At 31.8% G+C, this 25,649-nt stretch overlaps 1 protein-coding gene across 2 annotated transcripts; it reads left to right on the forward strand.

The window, feature by feature from the left end:
* Positions 1 to 17,041: 17,041 nt before the first annotated feature.
* On the forward strand, positions 17,042 to 24,290 carry ARA6 (Ras-related small GTP-binding family protein). Of its 2 annotated transcripts, XR_016523592.1 has the most exons (9): positions 17,079 to 17,418; positions 17,545 to 17,621; positions 19,065 to 19,148; positions 19,272 to 19,366; positions 19,494 to 19,599; positions 21,724 to 21,813; positions 21,902 to 21,988; positions 22,496 to 22,661; positions 23,967 to 24,290. XR_016523592.1 is itself a non-coding variant. In XM_068636527.2 (8 exons), the coding sequence occupies exons 1-8, from the start codon at positions 17,394 to 17,396 to the stop codon at positions 24,003 to 24,005; spliced, it is 603 nt and encodes a 200-aa protein (XP_068492628.1). In that variant the 5' UTR covers positions 17,042 to 17,393; the 3' UTR covers positions 24,006 to 24,290. The 2 variants fall into 2 exon arrangements, 1 of the variants encoding a protein (XP_068492628.1); XM_068636527.2 differs by lacking the exon at positions 22,496 to 22,661 and having other exon boundaries at positions 17,042 to 17,418.
* The last annotated feature ends 1,359 nt before the right edge of the window (positions 24,291 to 25,649 follow it).

Consider the following 25,649-nt stretch of genomic DNA (forward strand, 5'->3'; position numbering starts at 1 on the left):
AGGATTTTTGAATTGCAATCAGTGAGTGGATGATTGGGGTTAAAGTTGAACATTGAGGTTTGAGTTTTTCAATTGCAATCAGTGAGTTTGGGCGAGGTGGAGAGATTAAGAGAGAGGAGGCGTTTAGGGAGACAAATGTTGGGATCGTTCACCCACAATTCTTGCACGACATAGTTTTTAGTTTGGATTTTGAGTGGCACAATTTGGTAGGTTGAGGAGTGTTTGGGCGTTTTGGGTGTAGGAGACTATGAAGCATGGGTATCCGCATGGTTCTACATGTTTTCCTTTTATGCAAAATGGGAATCGGATTAGTGGCTCACCACCCTGGCAAACATTGTCTAAACATGTTTCTATGATTGCTAATGCAAGGGGATGGTTGAAGAGAATAAGGAGAGTGAGTATGGGATTAGGGATTTTCATGTTTGGGAAAGTAGTGTGTTGACTTGAGGTTTGGATGAAATTTTGTGTGTGGTGTTCAACTGTTAAATAATGTATTGGGGGTGGGTTTTACTGTGCGTCATCACACTACTCAATTGAATTATTACTAGCTTGAAGAAGCAATTGAAAGCACCTAGGAATATTGCGATTCCATATTCAACACCTGCATGTGGGACTTAGCTACATTTAGTGGTGTGATTCTCATATAATCAATTCCACGCGGTTTTAGGTTGTCTCCATTTAGCAATTCATTTATAAATCTTTTGGGATTTCACACTGTAGGCACCAGTTTCATAATTTAAACAACTCATTCTTCAACGTTTAATTTTGGTTTTATTTTTTCAGTTAAGTCCACTTTTAGAGTTTTAACAATTTGACAATTTTGAACTTTACTAATCTTTGCCAAACCCCTCCACTTGCCACCTCACAAACTCAATCTCATGTGTCTCTTAATTCACAATCCACATCAACAATTCTCTCTGCCACATCAGCAACACTTGACATTGTTGGGGAGAGTTAACAGAAAAGACCAATTTGGGCATTTTTTATAAAACATAGGGACCAAATTGATTTTTTTTTAAATCACTATACTAAACTGAATATTAACCCGAAATGTAGGGACCAATAAGGTAATTATACCTAAAATTAATAAAAAAATGATATTTCAAGATACCCCAACCCTTATATAAAATCAGTATTACTGAGCTCCCAACATCCTCAAAGGCTAGAGTAATACTCACACAAACCATAAATAGCAATACTAATCATAACTGAACAATGCAAAACCTTTTACCTATACCCCTAAAGATTGAAGTCAACACATCGTTGGCACGCATACTCTGTTTGAAGCGATAATTGTATTCGTTCAGAATGACGGAGTCAAGAATGATAATGGAATAACTAGTAGATTTCAAAAAGATCTTGAATGACATGGAGAATATTGAGGTGAAATTTGAGGATGATGCTAAGTTTTTACCTCTTCTTAATGCCTTACCCAAGATGTAGAACACTTTAAATACGTTTGTTGTCCGGGAAAGAACAAACCATTATCTTGGAGGAGGTGCAAACCTCAATAAGGACTAAGGAGCTTCATAAGTTTCAAGACTTAAAAGAGGGAGGAAAATGAGTTGAGTTTGAACGCGTCAAAGTCAAAGAGGATGAAAGGGAGTGAGTCTAAGTGGAAAAAGACGAAAGGAATTTTTGTCAAACGATATAATAGAAGTTGAGTGCTTTAGTTGTCGCAATAAATGTCATCACAAGTCAAGTTGTCCAACCAAGAAGAGAAATGGGAAAGGCAAGAGATCTCATTTCAAGAAAGAGTATGTTGGTGTTGTTGTTGAGTCTAATAGCTACGACACTGCGTGATGAGAATCAAATAAAGGAGGCTTTTATTAATGGAGGAAGAGGACATCCACCCTCACATTTGAAGTTCTTCCTTCTAGTCTTCTCAAAATTAAAAGAAGACATAAAATAAAGATGAGGCCCAAGCCCAAAGCCCAAGCCCAAGCCCAAGAAGGCCAAAGCCCAAAGAGCCCAAGTCCATCCCATAAGGGGCAAGGCCAAGCTTTGAAATATTCTTGTATAGTTTTAGGAGGTGTGATTATTAAATAAAGGAGTGTGAAAATGTAAAATAAAGTCACATTGTCCATGTGACTTAGGAGAGTGGTGTAGGTGTAGTTTTTAGGAGGTGTCATAGTAGAAAAAGGTCACACCTCCCATGTGACTTGTTTTTTGTGGGAATTTCAAATGAGTTTATTTGAATTTTCACTGCGGGAGGTATTTTGATAACCAGATCACTGCGGGAGTGTTGGTGGCATTTGTGTCTGATACACAAAGGAGTTGGGTCATGGACTCAGAGTGCGCATATCACATGTGACCAACGAAGGAATTCCTTGAGACCCTGAAATTGAAAGAAGGTGGAGTGGTCCTTTTTGGGAACAATAAATCCTGTATGGTGCAAGGTATAAGGTTTATTAAAGATGTTTGATAACCAAAAGATGTTGTTGCAAAAAGTGAGGTATGTTCCATGATTAAAGAGGAATATTTTGTTCATCATGTTTGATCAGGGTGGTTTAATAATGAAGATTGAACAAAAGGGTGATAAAGATTCTAAGAGGAACATTTATAGTTGCTAAGGGGAGAAAAAGAATGTCTTGTACATCCTAGACAGTTTAACAGTGATCACATATGCATTTGAAACCATTCAAAAACGATGCAAGATAAGACAAAATTGTAACATCTGAGGATTGGACACATCAATGAAAAAGGTTTGGTGGAGTTGTAGAAGCATAACTTGTTAGGAGGTAATAAGATGGAGGGGTTGAAATTTTATGATCATTGTGTTTTGGGAAAGTCTCAAAGATTGAAGTTTGAGACTAGTAAGCATGTGTTCAGTAAACCCTTTGAGTATGCTCATGCATATCTGTGGTTCCAACAAGAGCTCAAACTCATGGTGAAGGGTCTTATTTCCTCACCATCATAGACAATTACTCAAGAAGGTTATGGATTTATATTTTGAAAAATAAGACTAAAACTTTTCAGAAGTTTAAGGAGTAGAACACCATGGTGACTAATCATCAGGGTATCAACCTCAAGGTGTTGAGGACAGACAACGGGTTGGAGTTTGTTTAAGGGGATTTCAACGATTTTTGAAAAACAGAAGGTATTAAGAGGCATAAAAAGGTGCAAGTACACCACAATAAAATGCACTAAACCATTTTAGAAAGAATGAGATGTATGTTGCTAGGGGCTGGATTGCCTAAGTCCTTTGGATGGAAGCTTCAAACACAATTGCCTACCTAATAAATAGGATTGCATCATCTACTCTGAATTGTAAGATGATGACTTTTTAAGGCAAGTGCACCGCTTTGTCAGAAGTAATAATTGTCCCTAAGGACGGATATTGATCCCACAAAGAACAGTGAATTATCAAGTACAATAATCGCTAAATATAGAACAAAACAATTAAAAATGTATTGAAAGTGGTTGTGTTGGCGATGATCAATAAGAAAACAGACAAAGAGTTGGTTGCTTCAAGTTGGAAAAATAGGGATTAGGTTTCATCTCTCTCACTCTCATGTATTTTGATTAGCATGTCAATATTAAGTTCTTTGATTGAAATTGATGCCCGTATAAAAATTATTTATATCGATTCCTCGCATATAAAATCCTTAAGAATGTTCCCTAATTATCGATCTCTCGCATAATTATAAGAACAACTTAGAACGAAGCTCAGATGTTAATAGCAATTAACATTTCAAGTCTATTCCTAGCACTCAAATATGTTAAGTATTGTTGTTTAGGTCCAAACCCTAAAAATACCTCCCGGTCAGATTTAGGATTCTCAATTTGTCACGAAAAGTTAAAAGTAAAACAACAATACCAATAATCAATCAAGAACTAGATATTAATATATAAGATATCACCTCAATCTCAGAAGAGTTTGAGCAGATTACTCTCAATTCCAAAGGGTAGAATTAGCCACGCATACTTCTAGCACCTTCCATTCTCCCAATTGGGTTACAATTCACTCTATGGTGTTTTCCTCTCAATCTGGCATCCTAGGATTGAGCCTCTAGCCCTTTATTTATCCTAGTTTTCTAGGGTTAGGTTGCTTCATGTGTTGCGCTAATGGGCTAAATGATAAAACGTAAAAAAAGCCTAATCTTTCTTTGCATCTTTTTCCATTCTAGGACCTTCCAGCTTTCTCTTTTTAGCTCAAATTATTTTCCTTTACTCCAAATCTTCAATCCTCCCTAGAAATCTGCAATTAACACCAAATTTGGAATAAAATGCTTTTATTCAAATAAAGCTCATAAAAAATGTATAAATGTATAAATTCATAAATTAAGATTTATTTTATATATAAATTAGCAATAAATCCTCATAAGTGACTATATTTTAATATGAAATATTACTAAAATTAGACACTTATCATAAGACTCCTATGGCACTAAACAGTAGAAAACTCACATATTATGAGAACCTAATGGCGTTTGGTGCCTTGGTATTTGCACACATCAAGAAAGACAAACTAGAAACACGACCTAGAAATGTAACTTTATAGGATACGTAAAAGACATGAAGGGCTACAAACTGTGGAGGATAGAACCTAGAGAGGCGAGGTGTTTCATGAGTAAAGACATCACATTCAATGAGACTCAAATGACTATGATGTGCATAGATCTAGAGAAGGGAAAGGAGAAAAAACATGTTGAGGTGGAGCCTTCTGCTAAGGGATCACATCATTTGGAGGCATTAGATGATTAGGTGTTAGATGATGTTCACCAACTGCCTACCTCTTACACAATAAGACCTAAATGTGTAGAGTTTGACCCCAACTATCAACTTGCGAGTGATAGGGAGAGGAGAATGCTCAAACCTACACAAGGGTTTGGGTATGATGATCTTATCAATTATACTCTGATAGAAGTTGGGGAGATAAGTGGTTAAGAACTTATAAGATTTTAGGAAGCTGTAGAAGATTTAGAAGGTCAACAATGACAAGTTGCCACAGAAGAAAAAATTGAGTCTCTGAGGAATCACCATACGTGGACACTTATTAATCTACCAAGAAATCATAAAGTGATATGATGCAAGTGGATGTTCAAGAAGAAAGGTGAAATACTAAGTGTGGAGGGATAGAGATTCAAGGCTAGATTGATGGCGAAAAGTTTTACATAAGTGGAAGGAGATATTCTCACTTGTGGTAAAACATTGTTCCATAAGGATTTTAATGTCTATTATTAACCAATACAATTTAGTGTTAGAATAGTTAGAAGTGAAGACAACGTTTCTGCATGGTATTCTATAGGAGACCATCTATACGCAGTAGCCCGAGAGGTTTGTTAAAAAGGAGGGGAATGTCTATCTCTTGGAAAAATCTTTGTATGGATTGAAACATAGTCAAAGGCAGTGATACAAGAGACTTGATGACTTTTTAAAGTAAATGAGGTTCCAGATGTGCAGTTATGATACTTATATGTGAATGATATCTCTTATAGTCAACTAGTATAAAGAAGAATTAGATGATCACAAACAAAGATAAAGTTTAGAGTTTAAAATAAAAGGTTTTAGTCTCACGAAGAGTATACTGGAGATGGACATACATAGAAACTAGACGGTTGGAATACTTTCTTTATCTCAACAATTGGGATACCATGTGAAACTCTAAGTTGCTCAAGCTCCAAATATTGATGAAGAAAGGAAGAAGATGAATTGAGTACCTAATTACTTCTATTTTCAAAATGAACTTAATTTTTGGTATTTGTAAAAATGTTCCAAAATTGATTTGTGTTCTCACATTATAATACAATGGAGTATAGTTATTTTTTCTTCTTAATATGTCATCAAATTAATTATCTTCTCCTTATTCAAAGGAATGCATTTATTGAAATATGGAGTAGTGAGAATATTTCAATATAATTATTTAAAAGGGATAGTATATTGACTGTTATTCTTAATTTGTGCGTTAGCTTAAGCTACCGGTCATTATATTCAAATTACTTGAATATAACCTCTGCTTTTTATTATTATTGAACTTGTCCTTAAATATTTTTATTAATTTAGCATTTAACATTCCTTCGTGCAAAAAATCAACATAATTTTGTAATAAATTAATTTTATATTTACCAAGGCAACTTAAACTATCAGATAATTCAAATAGTAAACTTATTTGTGAAAAAAATGTATATAATAATCCATTTAAGATGCCATGCGCTCTTAAAAATTGATATTATATAATGGTGTGTATTAAGTATAATGGTAATGAACAAAGTTATAACTTTTCAAAATAGCATAGATAAATACATTATAAATATTATTATAATCATTATAAATTAAAAAATATTAAATAGTAATTATTTTTAAAGATGAAAAATAATTATTATATTAACTAAAATAGATATTATTTTAAAAAATAAAAAATTATTTATATTTAAATTTTTTATATTAATCTCTAAATAGTTAGTAGCTAAAGTCTTAGTAATTAATATTATATATAAATTTAAAATTAATTTAAAATTTGTATTAATAATAAAAACTACTTTAAATATTAATAATATTTAGTTTGTAAAATAATATATAAATTAGTTAATATAATACTTATTTTTTTTCTTAAAATTAGTTTTTATTTAATTATCATATTATAATAAATATTATACATATGAACAAATATTGAATTTAACTTTTTAAATAGTCAAATTTAATTACAACTTTAAATTTATTTAACTAAAATCAAATGATATTTTTTTGGGTACATGAAACAAAGGAATTTATGCCAACATATAAAAAAAAACTAGAACTAAAATTTGCAATTAAGCAAGTTAATCTATGGTTCTAAATCTCTCTTATTATATAATCTAATCTACTCTTTAGTCTTGTTGATTCAAATCAATACACTTTGACCATGAAGTTGACAAGATTGAGACGTATGAAAGTTTAGCAAAGATTATGGTGCACACGAGGTATGAGTCAAATCTTTGCCTACCATTTGTCTATCACCATTGCTTAAAAATACATGATAAACCATTAATCCAACCTTCTTTTTCTACACTGCAGGTGCCATTGTCTCCTAAGAGGTTGGTTGGTCTAATCATCCCTTAGGTTTAGTCCACTAATGTTCTTCCTCACTTTTTATTTTTAGCTTCTTCATTCATCAATTAATTAATGGGGCCAACCATTTTATGCACACACTAACTCATGGATTCCTCAAATGAGTGTTCTTGTTTTGGTTTTATGTATTTGTTCTCCTCCCCATCTTAGTCCTCAAAAATTAAAATTATAAAACATATACTAGTCATGTCAAAGTAACCATTAAAACTAAGGCCATCACATTATGGTAATTAATGCTAATTAATTGAGATAATATGTATTGTTTAAACATGGGAGTGATATGAAATGTTCATCTTAAGTTTATCCAATGACTGCTCATAAACCTAATCCTCAAATTCAAGATATTAACCATTCTATACTTTTCTCCAAAGACAATGTCATTCCATCACTCTCCTATGTAACTCTAGCTCACTCTCAAAAGCTACCTTTGTGTTTGTTATCGATTGAACTTTCAAATCATTTACAATAACATTTTCTATTATTTTCTTTCTATAATATAATGGCTTAATTATATTATATTTTATCTATAGTTTTATTTTTCAAAATTACCTTTAATCAGTAATTAAATTAACTATGATACAAGGTTTACTTAAAAATAAATTAATATGACCGTTTGAATATTATTAAATTTAATTATGATACAATTTTTTTATTGTAACCAAACTATATGCACAGAATACGTTAGTCATTTAGTAATCGAAATAATTATATTTTAATTATAATTAAATTGATTATAATATAATAGTCGCGTCATATGATATAAATTACCTTTTTAATAGTATGATGGTAAGCTTGATTACTGTTAAAGATAATAATGTTGTCATAATAAATTTAAATTTGAATTTAAAATAGAATTTTTATCATAAATAATTTGGTCATCAGACAACCTTTTTACAAAATCATTTGTTTATGAAAAATCGTACACAACATAACTGTTTTTTTTTTAATAAAGTGAACATATGAAACCGGTTGAGAATAACAACATCCCTTCTGTGTGAGACTAATTTTCTCTGAAAGTTTAATTCTCAATGTAGGGGAGTTTCTTTCTACATTTTTTTCACCCTATATTCTTTAAAATAATAAAATTATCCTTTCATAGATTTTTGTGATTTCAGAATAGGCGTTTTATAAGTAAAAAGTTTCCAAATTTAGGGTTCCGTAAATAAAGAATGTTTCTGAAATAGAAAATTTTGAAGACAAAAAATCTTTTTGGAGTATCCTATCCGAAATGCATTTTTTGGTAAATCCGGAAATAATAAAATGTATTCTGAAAAATATGTTCCAGAAATATTTTAGAAAGAGTAATCTAGAAGTCATATTTAAAAGGGATAAAACAGTCTTTTTAAAAAATGATAGGGTGCAGACAAAAATTTGTTAAGGTGCAGAAAGAAACAGCCCAATGTAGGATAGGTTTATTGGGTTGGGCTTAGAGCTAATATTTTGGGCAGATTTTCTCCATAGCATATGAACCCCAAAAAGGCTATTTCTTTTAGCACCCCGTCACTTTTCAAAATAAAATAAAAAAAATATTCAGAAACCTTATTCTGAAATAGACAATAAGTGTCTAAACATTTTATGGCATGTTGGAAGAAATCCCCTATTAACTTTCCTCATTAAAATAAAGGCATTTTCTTCCTGCACCCCTACATTTTTCTTCATGCACCCCACAAAGTTTCACAAAGACAAACATGTCCCTATATAAACTGTACATTTATTTATTTTTCTATTCCGGATTATGAAATCCGGTAAATTTTCGGATTGGCGCTTCCGGTAAATTTTCGGATTGGCGCATCCGGTAATCTCCTGGATTGATGCTTCCGGTAGTACATGAATGATAGTGTTAATCTAAAATAAAAAAATGCAAAACATCCATAATTGAAAAAACCATTCTGGATCCGTCAATCCATAATTTAAAATATGCATTCTGGATTCAGAAATCCATAATTGAAAAAAATCATTCTGGATCCACCAATCCGTAATAGAAATTAGGTTTCCAGATTCAGCAATCTGGAAATGAATAATTTATGCAAACTTTGCTTCCGGAACACCCCCTCATCCGGAATGCAACATGATTCACTTCCGGATTAATGAATTCGTAGCACACTCCCAGATCCCAAAATTGTGGGGATCAGTTTCGGAATTTACAAAATTGTGGGGTGCAGGAAGAAAATGCCTAAAATAAAATAGGTATATACATCCCACTCAATTGTTACCAAATAAACAAAGTAGATTTTAAAATAAATAAATAACATCGTGTTTTTTACTTTAAAATAGAAGATTCGTGTTTTTTACTTTAAAATAGAATAAATTTGAATGGATTTATATAAGACTTATATGTGTTAATATATATAACGTGTTTGACATAATTACATGTCAATTAAGAAATTTTATTACTAAATTTTTCATGTCTCTTATATAAAAAAGAATTTTCCGCTTAAAAATTAACAATTTATTATTTATTATAAATAAGTAAAAAACATATAATAAAAAAAATATTAGAGTTTAACATAAAATAAACAATAAACAATAATTACATAAAATTACAAAATGTTTTAAAAAAATAAGGTGAGACGAGTTCTTTCGCACCTTTTTCAAATTATACTAAAGGGGTCATTGCAACTGACCCTAATCGGTTGAGACTATTTCTTCCTGCACCTTCATCACTTCTTCCACCACCTCCATAAATTTTTTAAATCCCAAAATTATTTTTCAGTAAAAAGATAAAAATAGAAACTTTGTTTTACACTTTGTCGCGGAGTAAAAAAAGTGCTTGTGGTGCTAACGGTTGTTGTGGTGGTGGTGGCAGTGCTCGTTGTGGTGGTGGTAACAATAGTGGTGGCGTCAGGAGTGTTGTTGTGGTGGTGGTGTTCACTGTGGTTGGCTCGTCATTCTCAGGTAGGTTCTTCAATCTGGTGCCTTAAATGCTTATTTTTGGATTGGTTAATCTGCTGGATCAACATCACAAAATCTGTAACCCTTAATGTGAAACAATCATGCTCTGAATTATATAATACGGAACTTAGTTCCAAATCTGGAATAACATTCTGGATCACTCAATCCGTAATAGAATATTATGTTCCACATCAGGTAATCCAAAACGTTTTTCTAGATCTGGAACTAAGTTTTGTATTATGTAATCCAAAAGACAAGCACAAAATTAAAGTGTTCCAGATTAGTTAATCCATACGTATATTGGATCCGGAATGAACCAAACTCACACTTCTGGATTGCGTAATCCTGTACTAAATGAATTATGGATTATGCAATTTGGAAGTCATTTTATAACTTAAAATATGCCTTACAAATTACGTAATTCATAATTCATTTTGTTGTTAAAATTTGACTTACTACGCAATCCAAAAGTTATTTTTAAGTTGGCAAATGCTTTACAAATTACCCAATCTGGAAGGCATTTTTGTAGTTATTAAATGAGTTATGGATTACACAATCCGGAAGGGAAATTGAATGCTATTTTTATTTTGCATATTGGGTGAATTTATGAAAATTAGACTAAAATGGAAATTTATGTTTTATGGATGAAGGTGTAAATATGAACATGGAGGTTGGATTGATTACAAAAAGATCCAATGAAGTAGAAATGATACGTAGCATGGAAGAATTAATGAATTTTATGCATCAACATGAGTTGGTTGAAGGAGACTATGGTGCCCATTTTACAACATATGAGGTGAATAAATTTTCATTTCATTCATGTTTACTGCCTTATAATTTGAATAAGTGATTTTGTAATATTGTTAAAATAACTTTGTGTAGATGTTTCCTTCACGAGAAGACTTACTTGAATGGATCCGTAGGATTAGTTATGGACTTGGTTTTGTTATTGCCATTATTAGGTCTGACATAGCAAATGAAAAGCAAGGGAGAAAGACATATGTCTTGTTAGGTTGTGAAAGGAGGGGGGGGGTGGTAGTTACAAAAAGTACAACGATGGTTTGGAGGTTATTGTAACTGGTACTAAAAAATGTCAATGTCCCTTTAAATTGTGAGGTAAACCTATTGGAAAGGGTCAAGGTTGGGTACTTAAGGTAATATGTGGTACTCATAATCATGATTTGTATGATACATTAGTTAGTCATCCATATGTAGGCAGATTAAAAGCAAATGAACATTCCAAACTTGTTGATATGACTAAAAGTATGGTTAAGCCGGGTAACATACTACGTACTTTGAAGGAGAATAATGAGGATAATATGACAACAATAAAGCAAGTATACAATGCAAGATACTCGTAGAAGAGATCGTTCAAAGGACCAAGAACTGAATTATAACAGTTAATGATGTTGTAGACTGATAGTTGTCAATTTGCTGTCAAATTAAGATGATTCCAACGTAGACCTATCTAACGCTAGAAAGATGATAGTATAGATGTGGTCAGATGACCCCAAGTCATCTCCCAACGAATCCAATAGTTAAATCGGTAAGTAATGTTTAGAATTTACCTACAAGCAATGAAAATTAACAATAACAATAAAGATAAAAGGGGTTAAACTTGTTGTGTAGAAAATATAATAAAGATTAAAATAAAAAATAAAAAGTGGTTGATCCCCAAGTTCTTCCACTATTGAATTCTTCACAGGTTCTCTAAAGATTAATCATTTCTCAATCCTCCAACAAAGCTAAACCAGATTGAACATGCGCCAATCTAATTCAACTGAAACTCACCAGCAAAGCATGCATCTACTGGTTTAATCAATACCTACTTTATTCCATGCGTATACTCCATGAAAATGCTTATCTCATCTCTCTTCAATCATGCGCCCAATAAATTAATTAGAACAATTCAAACTAACTAAGAAACCAAAGTTTAAGATAAGGAGGACTCTCAATCATGTGTTCAAGTACAACCTCTTACAAAAACTAGTTTTCCAAGAGATTAGACTATTAAAACAACTGCTATAGAAAATTAAAAATGAAAACTTTTATTTAGCAAAACCTCATAACTCAATGGGGGAATTACAAAGGAAACAACCAAAAAGGTTTAGCCCTTCATATGGAGGCAAAATAAAAGAATTACAAATAAGAAAAGAAACTAAGAAAACCCTATGAAGCGCCCCTAAGATGCGATCCAAAAAGCTCACTCTTCCTTCCTCTGAAGTCTCTTTTATAATCTTCTTTTCCTTGCACAAAATCGGATTAAAATCTGTCTTATGATATTGTTTTACAATTGTCAGATGTTTCCTTTCATGTTTCAAATTATTAAACATATATGTTCATTCTCAACTAGTCTTAGATTTTATTCTTGCTTCTCTTCCAGAAATATTGTTTCCAATCTTCTTCTGATTTGTGCATTGATTTTAATTGATTCCAACGTTGATGTGAAAGATATTACAAAAGATTTTCTTGAATAATATCTTCAAAGTATATTTTCTCTATTTTTGAAGGATTTTATAGAGGAATTTTAATTGCAGAATTTTTAGAGAATATCCCGACAGAAATTTGCATTCAATTCCTTTTCTCAAACATTTGCAAATTTAATTCTCTAATTCTTTATTTTAGAATTTTGTTTCCTGTTTTGATCCAAGAGTAGCAACTTGGGTTAAAAATACAAAAATAACATAAATAATAATTAAGGTCCAAATAAACCCAATTAGAAGAATATTAATTAAAACAATAAATTTATTTATTATAATATTCTCATAATTTATTATTAAAGTGAATAAGTGTGAATAAAACTATGTTCATCATAGACCATGACAACTGTCTTCACTGGAGTACGTGTCATGAGTCTTCCAATATTGTTAGTGACATTTTTTGGACTTATCCTAATGTTGTGAAACTTTTGAATGCATTTAACATTGTATTCTTGATGGATACAACTTACAAAACAAACAAATATTGACTGCCTTTGTTTGAGATTGTTGGTGTGACTTGTACAGGTTTGTCATTTTCTGCTGGTTTTACGTTCTTATCTAGTGAGAAAGAAAAGAACTTCATATGGACACTACAAAAATTTAGAGGATCACTTTTGGCATCGCATGTGGGGCCTAAAGTCATTGTTTGTGATAAAGATCTTGCTTTGATGAATGCCATCAATATTGTGTTTCCTAAAGCAACAAGTCTTCTTTGTCGGTTTGACATCAATAAGAATGTTAAAGCAAAGTCTAAAATGTTAGTAGATTTTGTCGAGGCTTGGCAAACTGTGAGGGATTCATGAAAGACTATCACTGACGGTACAAAGATTGCTAAATTTGATGGGTTTGTTAAAAATTTTGAAACTATTTGTTCATCGTGACCATTACTTATTGAATTTGTGAAGAACACATGGATTATTCCGCACAAAGAAAAGTTTGTGAAGTGTTGGAAAAATTCGTTAATGCATTTGGGAAATACAACATCAAACAAGTATATCAAAATACCCTTTACTTTGTTTAGAACGTGTATAACGTCTAATTGTTTTATGTTTTATACTTATACAAAACAATCCATAATTTTGTACAAGAAGCTCAATATCAGCATGAGACATCCCAAATTTACGTAATTTCCTACCGTGGGATACTAATTTAAGTTCTCCCTGATCCTAATACAAAATTTGTATATATTCAATGTAATTAAATCAATTTAAACAATAATAAACAAAGACAATTTAATTGAAGGTTTTTCCGTTCTTACTTCATCCTCCCAGAGCTTAACAATAACATGGTCAACAAAGTTTACCAACAAAGACATATCAGAAGGTCCTCCAGGAAACCCTTCTCCGTGTTCCACTTGTTCATCATCACGTAATCCTTGTTGATTGTCACTATCAATATGAGCATCAACACCAATCCTTTCCTTGACAATATCTTGATCTCTTCTACACACCGATGTCGTCGATCTTGTCCAATCACGACCCTGAGATCCAACACCTCTTGTTTTAGCTATATATGTCCACAACACCATGTGAATTTCAATTATTTACAAATAAGATAAGGGATAATATAGTCATAGTTGAATCATGGCACATAATCTAAAAAAATTTCTTCAAGATTAACGAATAAGGAACCCAAAAAAAAACACATCCAAATAACATAATCCGAAACTCCAAAAAAAAGCCACTTCCGAATTGCCTAATTCGGATCTCCAAACAATAATACTTCTGTATTACCTAATTCAGAACCTAATTAAACAAAAAAACTTCCAAATTACGTAATCTGAAACCTATATTACAATACCGAAATATATAATATGGAACGTATTTAAAAAAAAACTACCGGATTATATAATCTGAAACCTAATTAAACACCACCAAATTATATAATCCATACCTATTTAAGAAACTAACCACGAATTACATGATTCAGAACTAACTAAACGAATAGAAATATGTAATGTGTTTAACGAAGAGAAATATAATTCAAGACTAAACAATTACAATCAAAGAATCAAAACTTACTAACCTCTTTGAATCTTTGTGTTGGATAAGGAGGTTCAATAGTTGAAGAGTTGATGTGAGTTGATTTTAGGATTGCACATTTTATGGTGGCACTTTGTTTATGAGTTTTTGTTTTAGACAGAATATGGTGAGAAATCCAAAGAAGATTCTCACTGGACACGAACTTAACCAAGTGGTTAAGTAAGTGTGAAGGTTCACTTCTAGAGGGCAAAGAAAAAACACAATATATGGTGATTATGATGATGAAGGTGCGGAGATAAAGGACATGAAAAGAAGCAAAAGATGATGAAGAAAGTCGAACATAAATGAATATAATTATGGAAGAATGGTGTAAGGAAAAGGAAAGAAAAACAAAAAGGTGAAGAGATTAAAAGAAGCTTATGGGATAAGGAATCACACCACTTGGAGGGGGAGGAGACTCCAAAATAAGTGGTGAAGAGCCGCCACTTGAAGTGCACAAATACACAAGATAAGACCCAATTTCTAGGAGACAAAGCTCACTAAATACTCCTGCAGAGTTTCCTTTCTATTTCAAAATTCAATTGTAAAAATACATGAGGCAAGACACCTTTATATAGAGAGTGACTTGGAGAGCAAGATAGAGGGATAGGGTTGTCATTTGTGAGAAACCTTCTAGAAGGTAGGTCAAAGAAACCCTAAACCTAGGTGCACATGTCATGAAAGGTGGGTTTGACACAAACCCAAATTACTAAGCACACCCTACTCAAATTACTAAGCACGCCCTACTCTAGCTTATTCTTCTATTTGACACCCCTAAAGTGAGCTTAATTTATTTTACATAAACTTGTCTTGTGAAAAGACTAGAAGGAAGAACAACTTATATTCTGGTCCATGTTTGGTTCTTCTTATGCTAAGACTTTTTTGAGGCCTGGTGAGATCTGGTCTTGTATGCTGAGATGACTGACCTAGTTGTGAAGTGTATGTTGTGTCTTTGGTCATCTGCTTATCGAGTTGGATTGTATCAAAAGTGATTGGGATAGAGATTTGGAGTGAAAGGTGTGTGTCGTTGTTGGTGCTTTGAAGGGGGAGGGGGTGGGCGCCTACTGCTGGAAATGAAAGTGAAAGTTAAAAGTGTGAAAGTGAGAACATAGGTTAAATAAAAGTTAAGTTTAGTTTTAATTTTTTAATATTATTTACTCAAGGTCATAATGGTAAAATCAATTTTACTATAGGGGTGGTTGAAGAAGAGATGGAGGTGCAGGAAGAATTCCTACTCACCTCTAGTGTTTTTTTTTTGTTTTATTGCAAACTATGTTCGGAAAACATTTTCGGTGTTTTTACCAACTTGCGACAATTCTTCCTTTTTTTTATCAAGTTGGGATTACTTTGTAAAAAAGTATGAATATCTTATTATTTCGTTGTAAAAAATTGTATGATGACACAATTTTATGTCAAATTGAAGTCACGTTAAAATAATATGAATTTTACATTGAAAATAAAGTCGTGTTATCTTGACACAATTTTGATTAATATATTTTTTAAAATAAAATCGTGTTTTGGTGGCACAACTTCAGTTCAAAGTATATTATATTAATGTAGAGCACGACTTTAACTTTGTTGATTTATATATATATATATATATTAAATAGAATAATTAATTAAATTACTAAAAAAAATTGACAAATTTTATAAAGTCTTGTAGGAAATAATTTCAAATGGTTATAACTTTTTTAGAGAACTTAGATTGTTAAAATAAAAGTTGCTTGAAATGGGATAAAGAATATCATGACCAATAACCAAAGGAAATTGAGGATACCAAATTTTCAAAAAATCAACTATTTATTAATATTTTTTAAATTTTGTGGCATTTTTATTTTTATATTTTAAACTTTTAGTTTACGTTTTAAATTTAAGGTTTTAACACCATTTATTAATTAAATTTTCAATTAAAAAAACTAAATATTTCTTTATTAATTTTATAAAATTTGTTAAATTAATAATTCAATTAATTTTTCAAAGATTTTAAAAAACAAAATACAAACAAACTTTTTTTATAAAAAAAAATTAAAATTCAAGTTGTGCAAATGTAATATGATTTTAATGTAATCTTAAAAAAAATCTAATCAAAATCATGTTATGTTGTAACAATTTTGTATTTAATACTAAATCGTGTCACTTTGACACGACTTTATTTTGATATGACAAAAATTATACTGTCATGACATCATCTTTTCACAGTCAAATCGTGTCATGTTAACTCAACTTAGTTTATAATTTTTTTAAAATCAATCATAGTTAATGAAAAAAAGGAAAGAATTGTTCGAAGTTAGAACAAAACTCACATTTTCATCTCTACAAATTAAATGTCCTACCTAAATATAAATGTTCTCCATAAATAAATCCATAACCATGTTTTCAAAATCTAATAAATAAGCTAAAATTTATCATTTGTTTTTCTAAAATATTCTATAAAAATCATAAATGAACCATAAACACAACTGTGACATCTTATTTAAGAGAATCACAAGCTGTTTATAAATTGAAAGAGTTTTTTTTTTTTAATGAATCTCAGTAATTTTAGATTAGTCTTTTTGGTGATTTTGATCGAGACATATCCGGATCATAAAAAAATATCTCACATAAATTTTATTTTTATAATATAGAAAAAAATCATATAGAGAAATTTAAAAAAAGTGATTTTGGTCTGGAGTGGAAATCCTCGTCCTCACGGAAAGCAGGTTAAAGGAATAGGCCCTAAGATTTGTGCAAACCACGCCAGAATTTCATAATTTGCAAGCTCCCATTAACCAACGCTCAATCTTCCACCACTGTGCTGGTGGCACACCACCAATTTTCGTGGGAACCAACAACCTAACAAACACAAAACAAAACAACAAAAGGGTCCAATTTTTTTTTTTTATAAAAATAACCCTTTCTTAATCATCAACCACCCCCATCTGTACCCACTTCGAAATCTTCTCCTCTCGCTATGGGTTGCGGCTCCTCCTTTCCGGGTAAACTCTGATGTTTTGTCGTTGATTTAGCTCGGGAGCTCAAAAGGGTTTCGGAAAAAAAATATTATTTTTGACTGATTGTGGTTTTGATCTGTGATTTTGGGGTAATTGATTTTGGGTTTGCAGATAGGGATTCAAGGCAGTTGGGTCGACCCAGTTCCGAGAATGGTGGAGGGCAGGATGCCAGGAATCTAAGGGTCAAGGTATTTGTGCAGAGTTCTTGGATTGCTCGTGTTTTGTCTAGTTATTTGGTTTTTTTAAAAGAATAAAGAAAAAAAGTTCTTCTTTTATTTATCAATTTATCAATATGGTGTCATGCATTTACCAGTTTCTTGTAAATTTTGGATTTGTTGTCGAGTGAGAAAGTCAATTGTTAGAGATCCGTGGCTGATTACAACCTAGGGAAATTGTCTAAATAGAATTTATATGCAGGGAACCTCTGGAGCTTACTTCCTGGGTTGAGTTAGGTTTAAAACCAAATTCTAATATTGATGTTAGGAGAGGGTAGCTGGGGAGCTTTCCGTTTTCTGTTGCAAACGATTAATTTCCTGGTTTTTGTTGAAAGCCGCAGCATACTGAAAGAGAACATAACCCTGTTTTTAGTTATCTAAAATGACTAAAAGCTTGAGAACCATATATGTACCTTGCTTCTGTCATACTAGTCTTGTTTTGATTGTGAATTGTTATTTGTTAGCTGTTGTAAGTTTTGATAATTTAATTAGTGACAAATGTTGAAATACCTTACTACCCGAAATTTGATCTGCTAAAAGAATGGATTGCATTTGTTGATAAGATTATGACCTTTAATTATCAGAATGAATGAGAAATATATGGCAATGGATGAAAGTCAAGTGATTTGTGGGCTTAATTATCTTCTTGGTCCTATTATTTATATTTTTTGTTCAATTTCCTCCCTTTATTAATTCAAGATTCAATCAAGTCCTTCAATTTTTAAAAATGCGTTGATGTGACCCTTTCATTGTTGTAAGTGATGACATTAGTTTTATAAATTGTCTTGATGCGATGATGGTATTTTGTGTAAATTAAAATCATTAATATTTGTTAGTTATACTGCTAAATGGATGGAAAGTGGCCATATTGTTGTGCTTTTAAAAATTGAGGGACTTGATCGAACCATTTATTCAAAGTAAAACCAAATTGAATAAAATAAATAAATAAATAGTGGGTCTAAATGGGTGATTAAGCTGTGTTTGGTGTAACCATTGTGTCGTTATTGACCAGACTGCAATCTGATACACATCCAAATGAAGAGTGAATGGGAAATATTGTCATAGATGAAACTTTACTAATTTTTATAAAAAGCTATATTGGTCCATGCAAGTATTGGATTATCTCCAAGCATCTGTTTGCAAACTTACAATCATTCCACCCTTAGGACGTGTTCATAGAGGTGAAGGATTTGAAGACCTGATACTCTAAGGTGTTTATGGAAAAGCAGATAGAATGAACATGGACATAGTTGACAGGAATTTTTGTATATAATGTTGCTTTTAACTTTTAACAAGTAATTGAAAAAACGTGGGATTCAGTTGGAATTAATCATAATTGAGTCTGTCATACTTTAGTATTTTCTTGTTTAACCTTAAAGGAAACCATAACTAACCTTGATATGTCACTGAAAACAGCTTGTTCTCTTAGGTGATTCTGGTGTTGGTAAAAGCTGTATTGTTCTACGATTTGTTCGTGGTCAGTTTGATGCAACATCCAAAGTAAGAATATGTTGCTTTTGTTTCGATACTTTGTTTTATTTTTTAATAATGTAAGCTTTCTTAATAGTATGACTTGTTATTCCATGAAATTATTCTTATATCTTTTAGACTTTTTAATGTAAGGTAACTGTTGGAGCTTCTTTTTTGTCGCAAACAATAGCTCTGCAAGACTCTACAACAGTCAAATTTGAAATATGGGATACTGCTGGTCAAGAGAGGTGTCTGTCATTTATCTTTCCAGATTATGCAATTGCTTAATACATTTTGTTTAACATTTTCCCTTTGTTTCATTTCAAGATCAAATTATTTTTGAAGTAACCTTTGTTTGCTAATAATTTATTTCAGGTACGCTGCATTAGCACCTCTCTATTACCGAGGTGCAGCAGTTGCAGTTATTGTCTATGATATAACAAGCCCAGAATCTTTTAGCAAAGCACAGTACTGGGTTAAGGTAGATTTGCAGTTATTGCAGGGTTCTACTTTCTCATTTCTTGCTTGGTTAGTTATTTAAAATATGAATAACAAATTCCCTGTATTAATTAGTCTGGAACTGTGCAATGGTGAATAGAATATAGTCCTGTTTTAATCCATTTCCTTCATTTAAAACATTTGTAATTAAGTAATTGACCTGATGTATGTGCATTGTGACTAGAACTAGATGGCAACACCCGTGCCTAAAAGCATTTAACAATGAAGTTAAAGAAATTGATGTTTTGTCTTTGATCTGTAATTGAGTTATAATTATGTGAGCTAGGATGTGCAAGCATGGAAGGCTTGCTTGTATTACAAGGTTTTATATTGGTAGATGAGAGATAAGGAAAGAGAAGGATTGGAATGTGTACTGCAGCTATGATACCTTCAATAGTGGTGGCTCGTCTTTTTCTCTTTTAGAGACAGACAAATCATTTGGAAATTTGAAGAAGAAAGCAACAGGCTATAAAACTGAAAAAAGGGAACACCTAGTAAACCTGCATTACTTTTTCTTGTAAGAATACATTAATGGTATAGAAGTCTTCAAGGGAATTTTGATATCTTCAAACGTGGGGGACACGTGAGGTGGATGGGTGACGTGTATATCCATGGATGTTCAATTCTGCATATAACTAGAAGTATGCTTTGGATTGAGTTAGACGCAGACCATTTATAGTATTGTATTGAAGTTTTTCTAGTCTTGATGTTGGGCTATCGGTTATCTAGTTCTGCAAATTTTGCACTTCAGATTGCCATTCAAGGGAGCATGAAATGTGTTATGAAGTCCCACTAGTAATGTGGCCAAAATACTCCTTACGGAGCTTGGGGAATTCTCTTTTCACCTAGCTTTTGGTTTGAGTTAGATCATCCACTCCATTTCTATTTATTTTTTTACATAACACAAGGGTGGTTGGATGACCCATATATAGTACCTAATGGGAAAAGATTTTTGTTGTTCTCATTTATAGAAAACAGAAGAAATTCATTATATTTGGATTTAAGGTTGGAGTTCATATGGGACTAGTCAATCATATGCTCGTGATTGCAGGGTGGCAGAGTAGACTGGCACCCCTGCTGCTCTTGTGGCACTTGTTGCGGAGCTTCTGGCCATTTTGGTTGTCGCGGTGCCATGTGCAGCAATTTGTGGGTGTTGTGGCTGCTCATCTGTTAGCATTGTTACCAGACAACATCTGTGATCTGCTTGGTCATCAGACAGCTTCTATTCTGTAACTTCTGAGTTTTGGGTGGACAAAATGATTGGGTGAGGAGTCTGTAGTCGTGCTGAGAGAAAGAGGCTTGGGATTTTTGTTTCTTGGGTGAAAGTGGATGACAGCTGATAGGAGAAACTAAAAGAAGCTAGGTTTTTTAGTTTCTTGAGTGAGAAGGGGTGTTGGAACCTACAGCCCAAATCGGGCCACTCTTCTCCCCCAGACTGTCCTACTACTGGGGAGGGTTTTTCTTTTTTTAACTAACCATATATTATACTGTTATGATACTATAAGGTTTTCTATTATTTGTAAAAATATAGAAAATTTATTAATACATAATTATATTTTATATAATAGAGAAATAATCATGTATAAATATATAGAAACAGAATATATATACATACATACATATATATATATATATGTGTGTGTGTGTGTGTGTGTGTAACTAGGAATATGTAATAATTAAATAGAATTTATGTATAATTTAGAATAGCTGTCTTCCCACTGTAGTGTTTTTTAGGAGCAGCCTGTCTGCCGCTATCCACTATTGACTACTATGATTAATATGTTAATATTCCAATGGACTGTTTTCCCTCATTTTTCCTTTCACAGGTGAGATTGCAGTTATTGGATTTTATTGCAGTTGGAAAAAGAAAATCTAATAATTGTCATTATGGATTAAGTTGTTGGAAAAACCATGTGAAGAATAAAAAACATAGCTAATTTGATATATGTATATTTGACATCTATTTGATGTACTGTGATTAAGATGTTCCATATATCTTACTTGCATGTTATAAATCATTAGATTATGAGCTGTTTGTTTTATTAGGAGCTGCATTTCTTTCTATTTTTTTTTTTTGCAACTGAAAACTGAAACACTGATAATTTAGGAGCTACAAAAACATGGAAGCCCTGATATAGTGATGGCACTGGTCGGTAATAAAGCTGATCTTCAAGAGAAGCGGGAAGTTGCTGTCCAGGTAGTGCAACCTTCCTCCATAATACAGCTGTCTTAAACAAAATAATTCGTTTTTTTACCTCATAGTTTGTTTTAATGTTTCCATGAAGGATGGCACTGACTATGCTGAGAAGAATGGTATGTTTTTCATAGAGACATCTGCAAAGACAGCAGATAATATAAATGAACTGTTTGAGGTACGCTTGGTGTTTGCTTTCTTCTGGTTATTAGATTATAAAATTAATCATGTCATTTTGTATTTGGCAAGAATGAGAATGTATGAACAGTAGAAACTAGTTAGCTGTTTAATCGGTATGCGTATGGCAATTAGGATTGGACATGGTCACATCTTATCTTGGGTGACCCTGCAATTTTTTTTTTTACTTATTTTGAATATCTATGTTCTCAGTTTTATCTTATGTGCATAAAATAAGTGTTATTAAAATATTTGAGAATCAATGTCTCTTTGGATTGAATATAAGGTGCCAAAATACTATGTGGTCCTGTTTTGGTACTGGTCATATGATCGGAATTCTAATCTGTTTAATTTAAGTTCTACAGTACACTCAGGCAACAAAGATGCTTAAGTAATGATCAAGTGTTAGGAACTGTAGGAATACTGTTTGATATTGACTTGCAGATCTTTAGGAGAGGCTATGCTAGTAGTCAATTTTGGGCTTTAACTCTGATCTTTGGTCTCTTAGGACATTGTTGACTATGCTACTAGCAAGCTTCCCCATGATGCTCTTGCTACCTGAAGATAGTTGTACTTGTAGCGAACTCATATAGACCTATTGGAGGGGCTAAAGATGATCTTGAAATAGGAATTCCGTCCTACAAAAATCCAAGATTGCATCTTTTCCATCAAAGGTAATGTCTTGGTCTTGGAATACATAAGGGAGTTAACTACTAAAAAATATTTTAGGATAGAGAAACCGTAATAAAATGGCCAGGGCTACATTTTGAGGTTACGCAAGATTGTTACTTGTAGAGAAGTTCAACAAGCATGCTGGAAAGCACTAACTTCTAGGTAGCCACCTATGTATGAAAAGGATCACAGCCATTGGATGCCTGCTAATTATGTGCTGAAGATATTAAGAAAGATAAAAAAAGTTTAGTTTGCAACCAAGCATGATTTTTGGCATGAAATAACAACACTATTAATAAAAATTATTGATGTGTTATTCTAAAGTACTTGCTGTTTCTGACCTATAATACTTGAAATTTGTCCGGAATTGGGTGGCTGCCTCTACTGAGGTATAAAACTTTAGTTCCGAATCAGTTAATTAATTGTGTTACTGATGCAATTCCAGAGGTGGTTATTTTAAAACTTTGTTCTTGTAGCCTACAATGAGATTTACAGTATCAACCGAACATTGAATTTTGATCTGATTTCAGTTTGTAGTTCGGATTAGGACCTCTAACTAGTTTTTCATTTCCCTTTTTTGGGGTTTAAAAGGAGGTCTTGGATGTTTTATGGGGAAGGGAAGAGTAGGCCAAAATGTAGGCAAAGTGACCCAGCTAAGATTGAATCATGAATCTTGGGTTAGTAGTCTCCTAAGAGACTTGGTATCACTTAAGCTGCAGCTCCTGAATCCAGTCATTTCTCACGTGTCCATGACAATAATGTCATGGTATGCTGTAAGTGAATCTTAAATTGTAATTCATGTTAGCATGTTTGATGTGCCACCTAACTTGATTTCAAACATCTTGCAAAATTCTAAATTCATGTTAGGGTGAATTAATTGTTTTATTATTACTATAACCGTGTTGCCTCAGTGGATGATGATCTTAATACTAATATTTACTTTCCATATCATGATTGCATGTTTGTATAGACAACCTCCTAATCTTCTTCCTCTTTTGTCTTGGTAAATACACTGAAGACTTTGATGCTTAATATCTTTAAGATGCAATAAATATCATCACTTTTAACTCTTAGACTCAAGCTTAAACATTGACAATTATGTAAAAAAATTATATGGCAGACAAAGGACCTGGGCAGTGCTGTTTCCCCCCCTTTTGTTTTGGTGGATTGCTCGTGTAGTTTAACGTGATCTAGTCTTTTATGGGCATATTAATCTTATTACAATGTCTTGCCTTGAGCTTATGTTTTGTTCATGACTTGTCTACAACCCTTTATTTTGAGATATCATACATCCTTGGTTTTGACAGGAAATTGCCAAAAGATTGCCTCGCCCATCAGATAGTTGAAGTAGCCAGATAGCAGTTCAGCAAGGGATCTGCATTTGCTTTTGATCCTCCAAAACTGTAGTGTATGGATTGTGTTTATATATATTGTGATTATTGTTAGATATATCTGTGATCTTTTATCAACCAGTAATAATGTGATGTCATCAGGTAGATGATATATTTTAGGGTATGCTCTGTGAGACCCACAAACAAACATGACTTCTAGGCCTAGGCTATAATATCAAACATCCATTCATATGTTTACTGAACACCGTGCTTTCTGCAAATATGCCTAAATTTAACGTATTTGGATGTTGCTGCTTTGTATAAATTTTATTTCAGGGTCTAAGTTTATGAACAAGTTTTTTATTTTATTTGGGCTTATTAAATAATTACTGAATTAAAATGTTTGTTCAAACATGTCTTTGTTTAGTTAAAGCTTGAAACTTTTAGGTTATGAATACAGTTAGAGTATAATTTATTGTCATTTGTAAATGAAAAACACAATTTGCGCATTATTTAGTTAAATTCGTTAAAACAACTTCAATATGAGAGTGTTATAAGATTTAAAAGGTTTTATTTTATTTCAACTGTATCCTACAATGTTGGATTGTTTTTCATATCGTTTCAAATTTTGTTTCAATTATGAGGTTTTACAAGATTTACATTTTTATACGTTTTGTTATATTTTATTTTTTTACAGACTTAAGGGATTAATTTAATCATCATGATTAAATTTTAATTTAATGTAGTTACAATTATGTGAAAATCAATGTTATACTTAAACGGTAAATAATATTATAATATTATTCAAATTAAAATTTAATTTAATATCATTAATACATAAATAATATTTTTTATTTTTTTTATAATGTTACTCTTTGATGTTATTTTCTGTCGAGTTGGTAGTTTCAATATATACTGTTTATATTAAAAAATAATGTTTTATTTGTAAGATTCAGAGTTTTATAAGATATCTAAATTTTCTACTTTAAAACTCTAATAATCATATTAATATATATTAATAATATATTTTTTCAAAACTTTATTATCATATCAATATATTTAACGATAGTAGCACAATTTTAACTTAATTTTAAGATCTTTATGAAAATTTGTGCATGAAAAATGCATATAGTCTATATCATACACACCTAATGCAAAATATTAAGCTTTATTGAAATATTGATAAGTTAAGCTGTGGTGCCAATTACTTTTTTTATTGACAAACTTATATTATATAAAGGGTTAAATATTTTATAAGAAAATATATTAAATAACATAAGAATTCATGAGTGGAGGCATGTTAATGGAAAATGACGTATAAGAATTTTTGTTGAAATAATAAAAGAGAAGAAAAGAAAAGGCAACGTGTTTTTATCTAAAACGCGGTTTGCAGCATCGTCACATGTCGGCACACAGTTAATTTGAAATTTTCAAAATGCTTTTGACCTTTCATAGAAAAATTCAAAAAATCATGCTTCAAATAAAGGTCCTCAAAATAACTTTAAATATTTTACAACTAATTATAATATCAACATTTTTAGTTTATTCAATTTCCAAAGTAAGAACTTGTTGCCAAAAGATTGCTTCACCAATCTACAATTGTAGGAATTACCACTTAATTCATTCTCTATCCTTTAAAGGAACAATATAATTATTTTT

Source organism: Phaseolus vulgaris, chromosome 7 (genome assembly GCF_051622355.1).
Source record: "Phaseolus vulgaris cultivar YP4 chromosome 7, ASM5162235v1, whole genome shotgun sequence".
Lineage (NCBI taxonomy): Eukaryota > Viridiplantae > Streptophyta > Magnoliopsida > Fabales > Fabaceae > Phaseolus > Phaseolus vulgaris.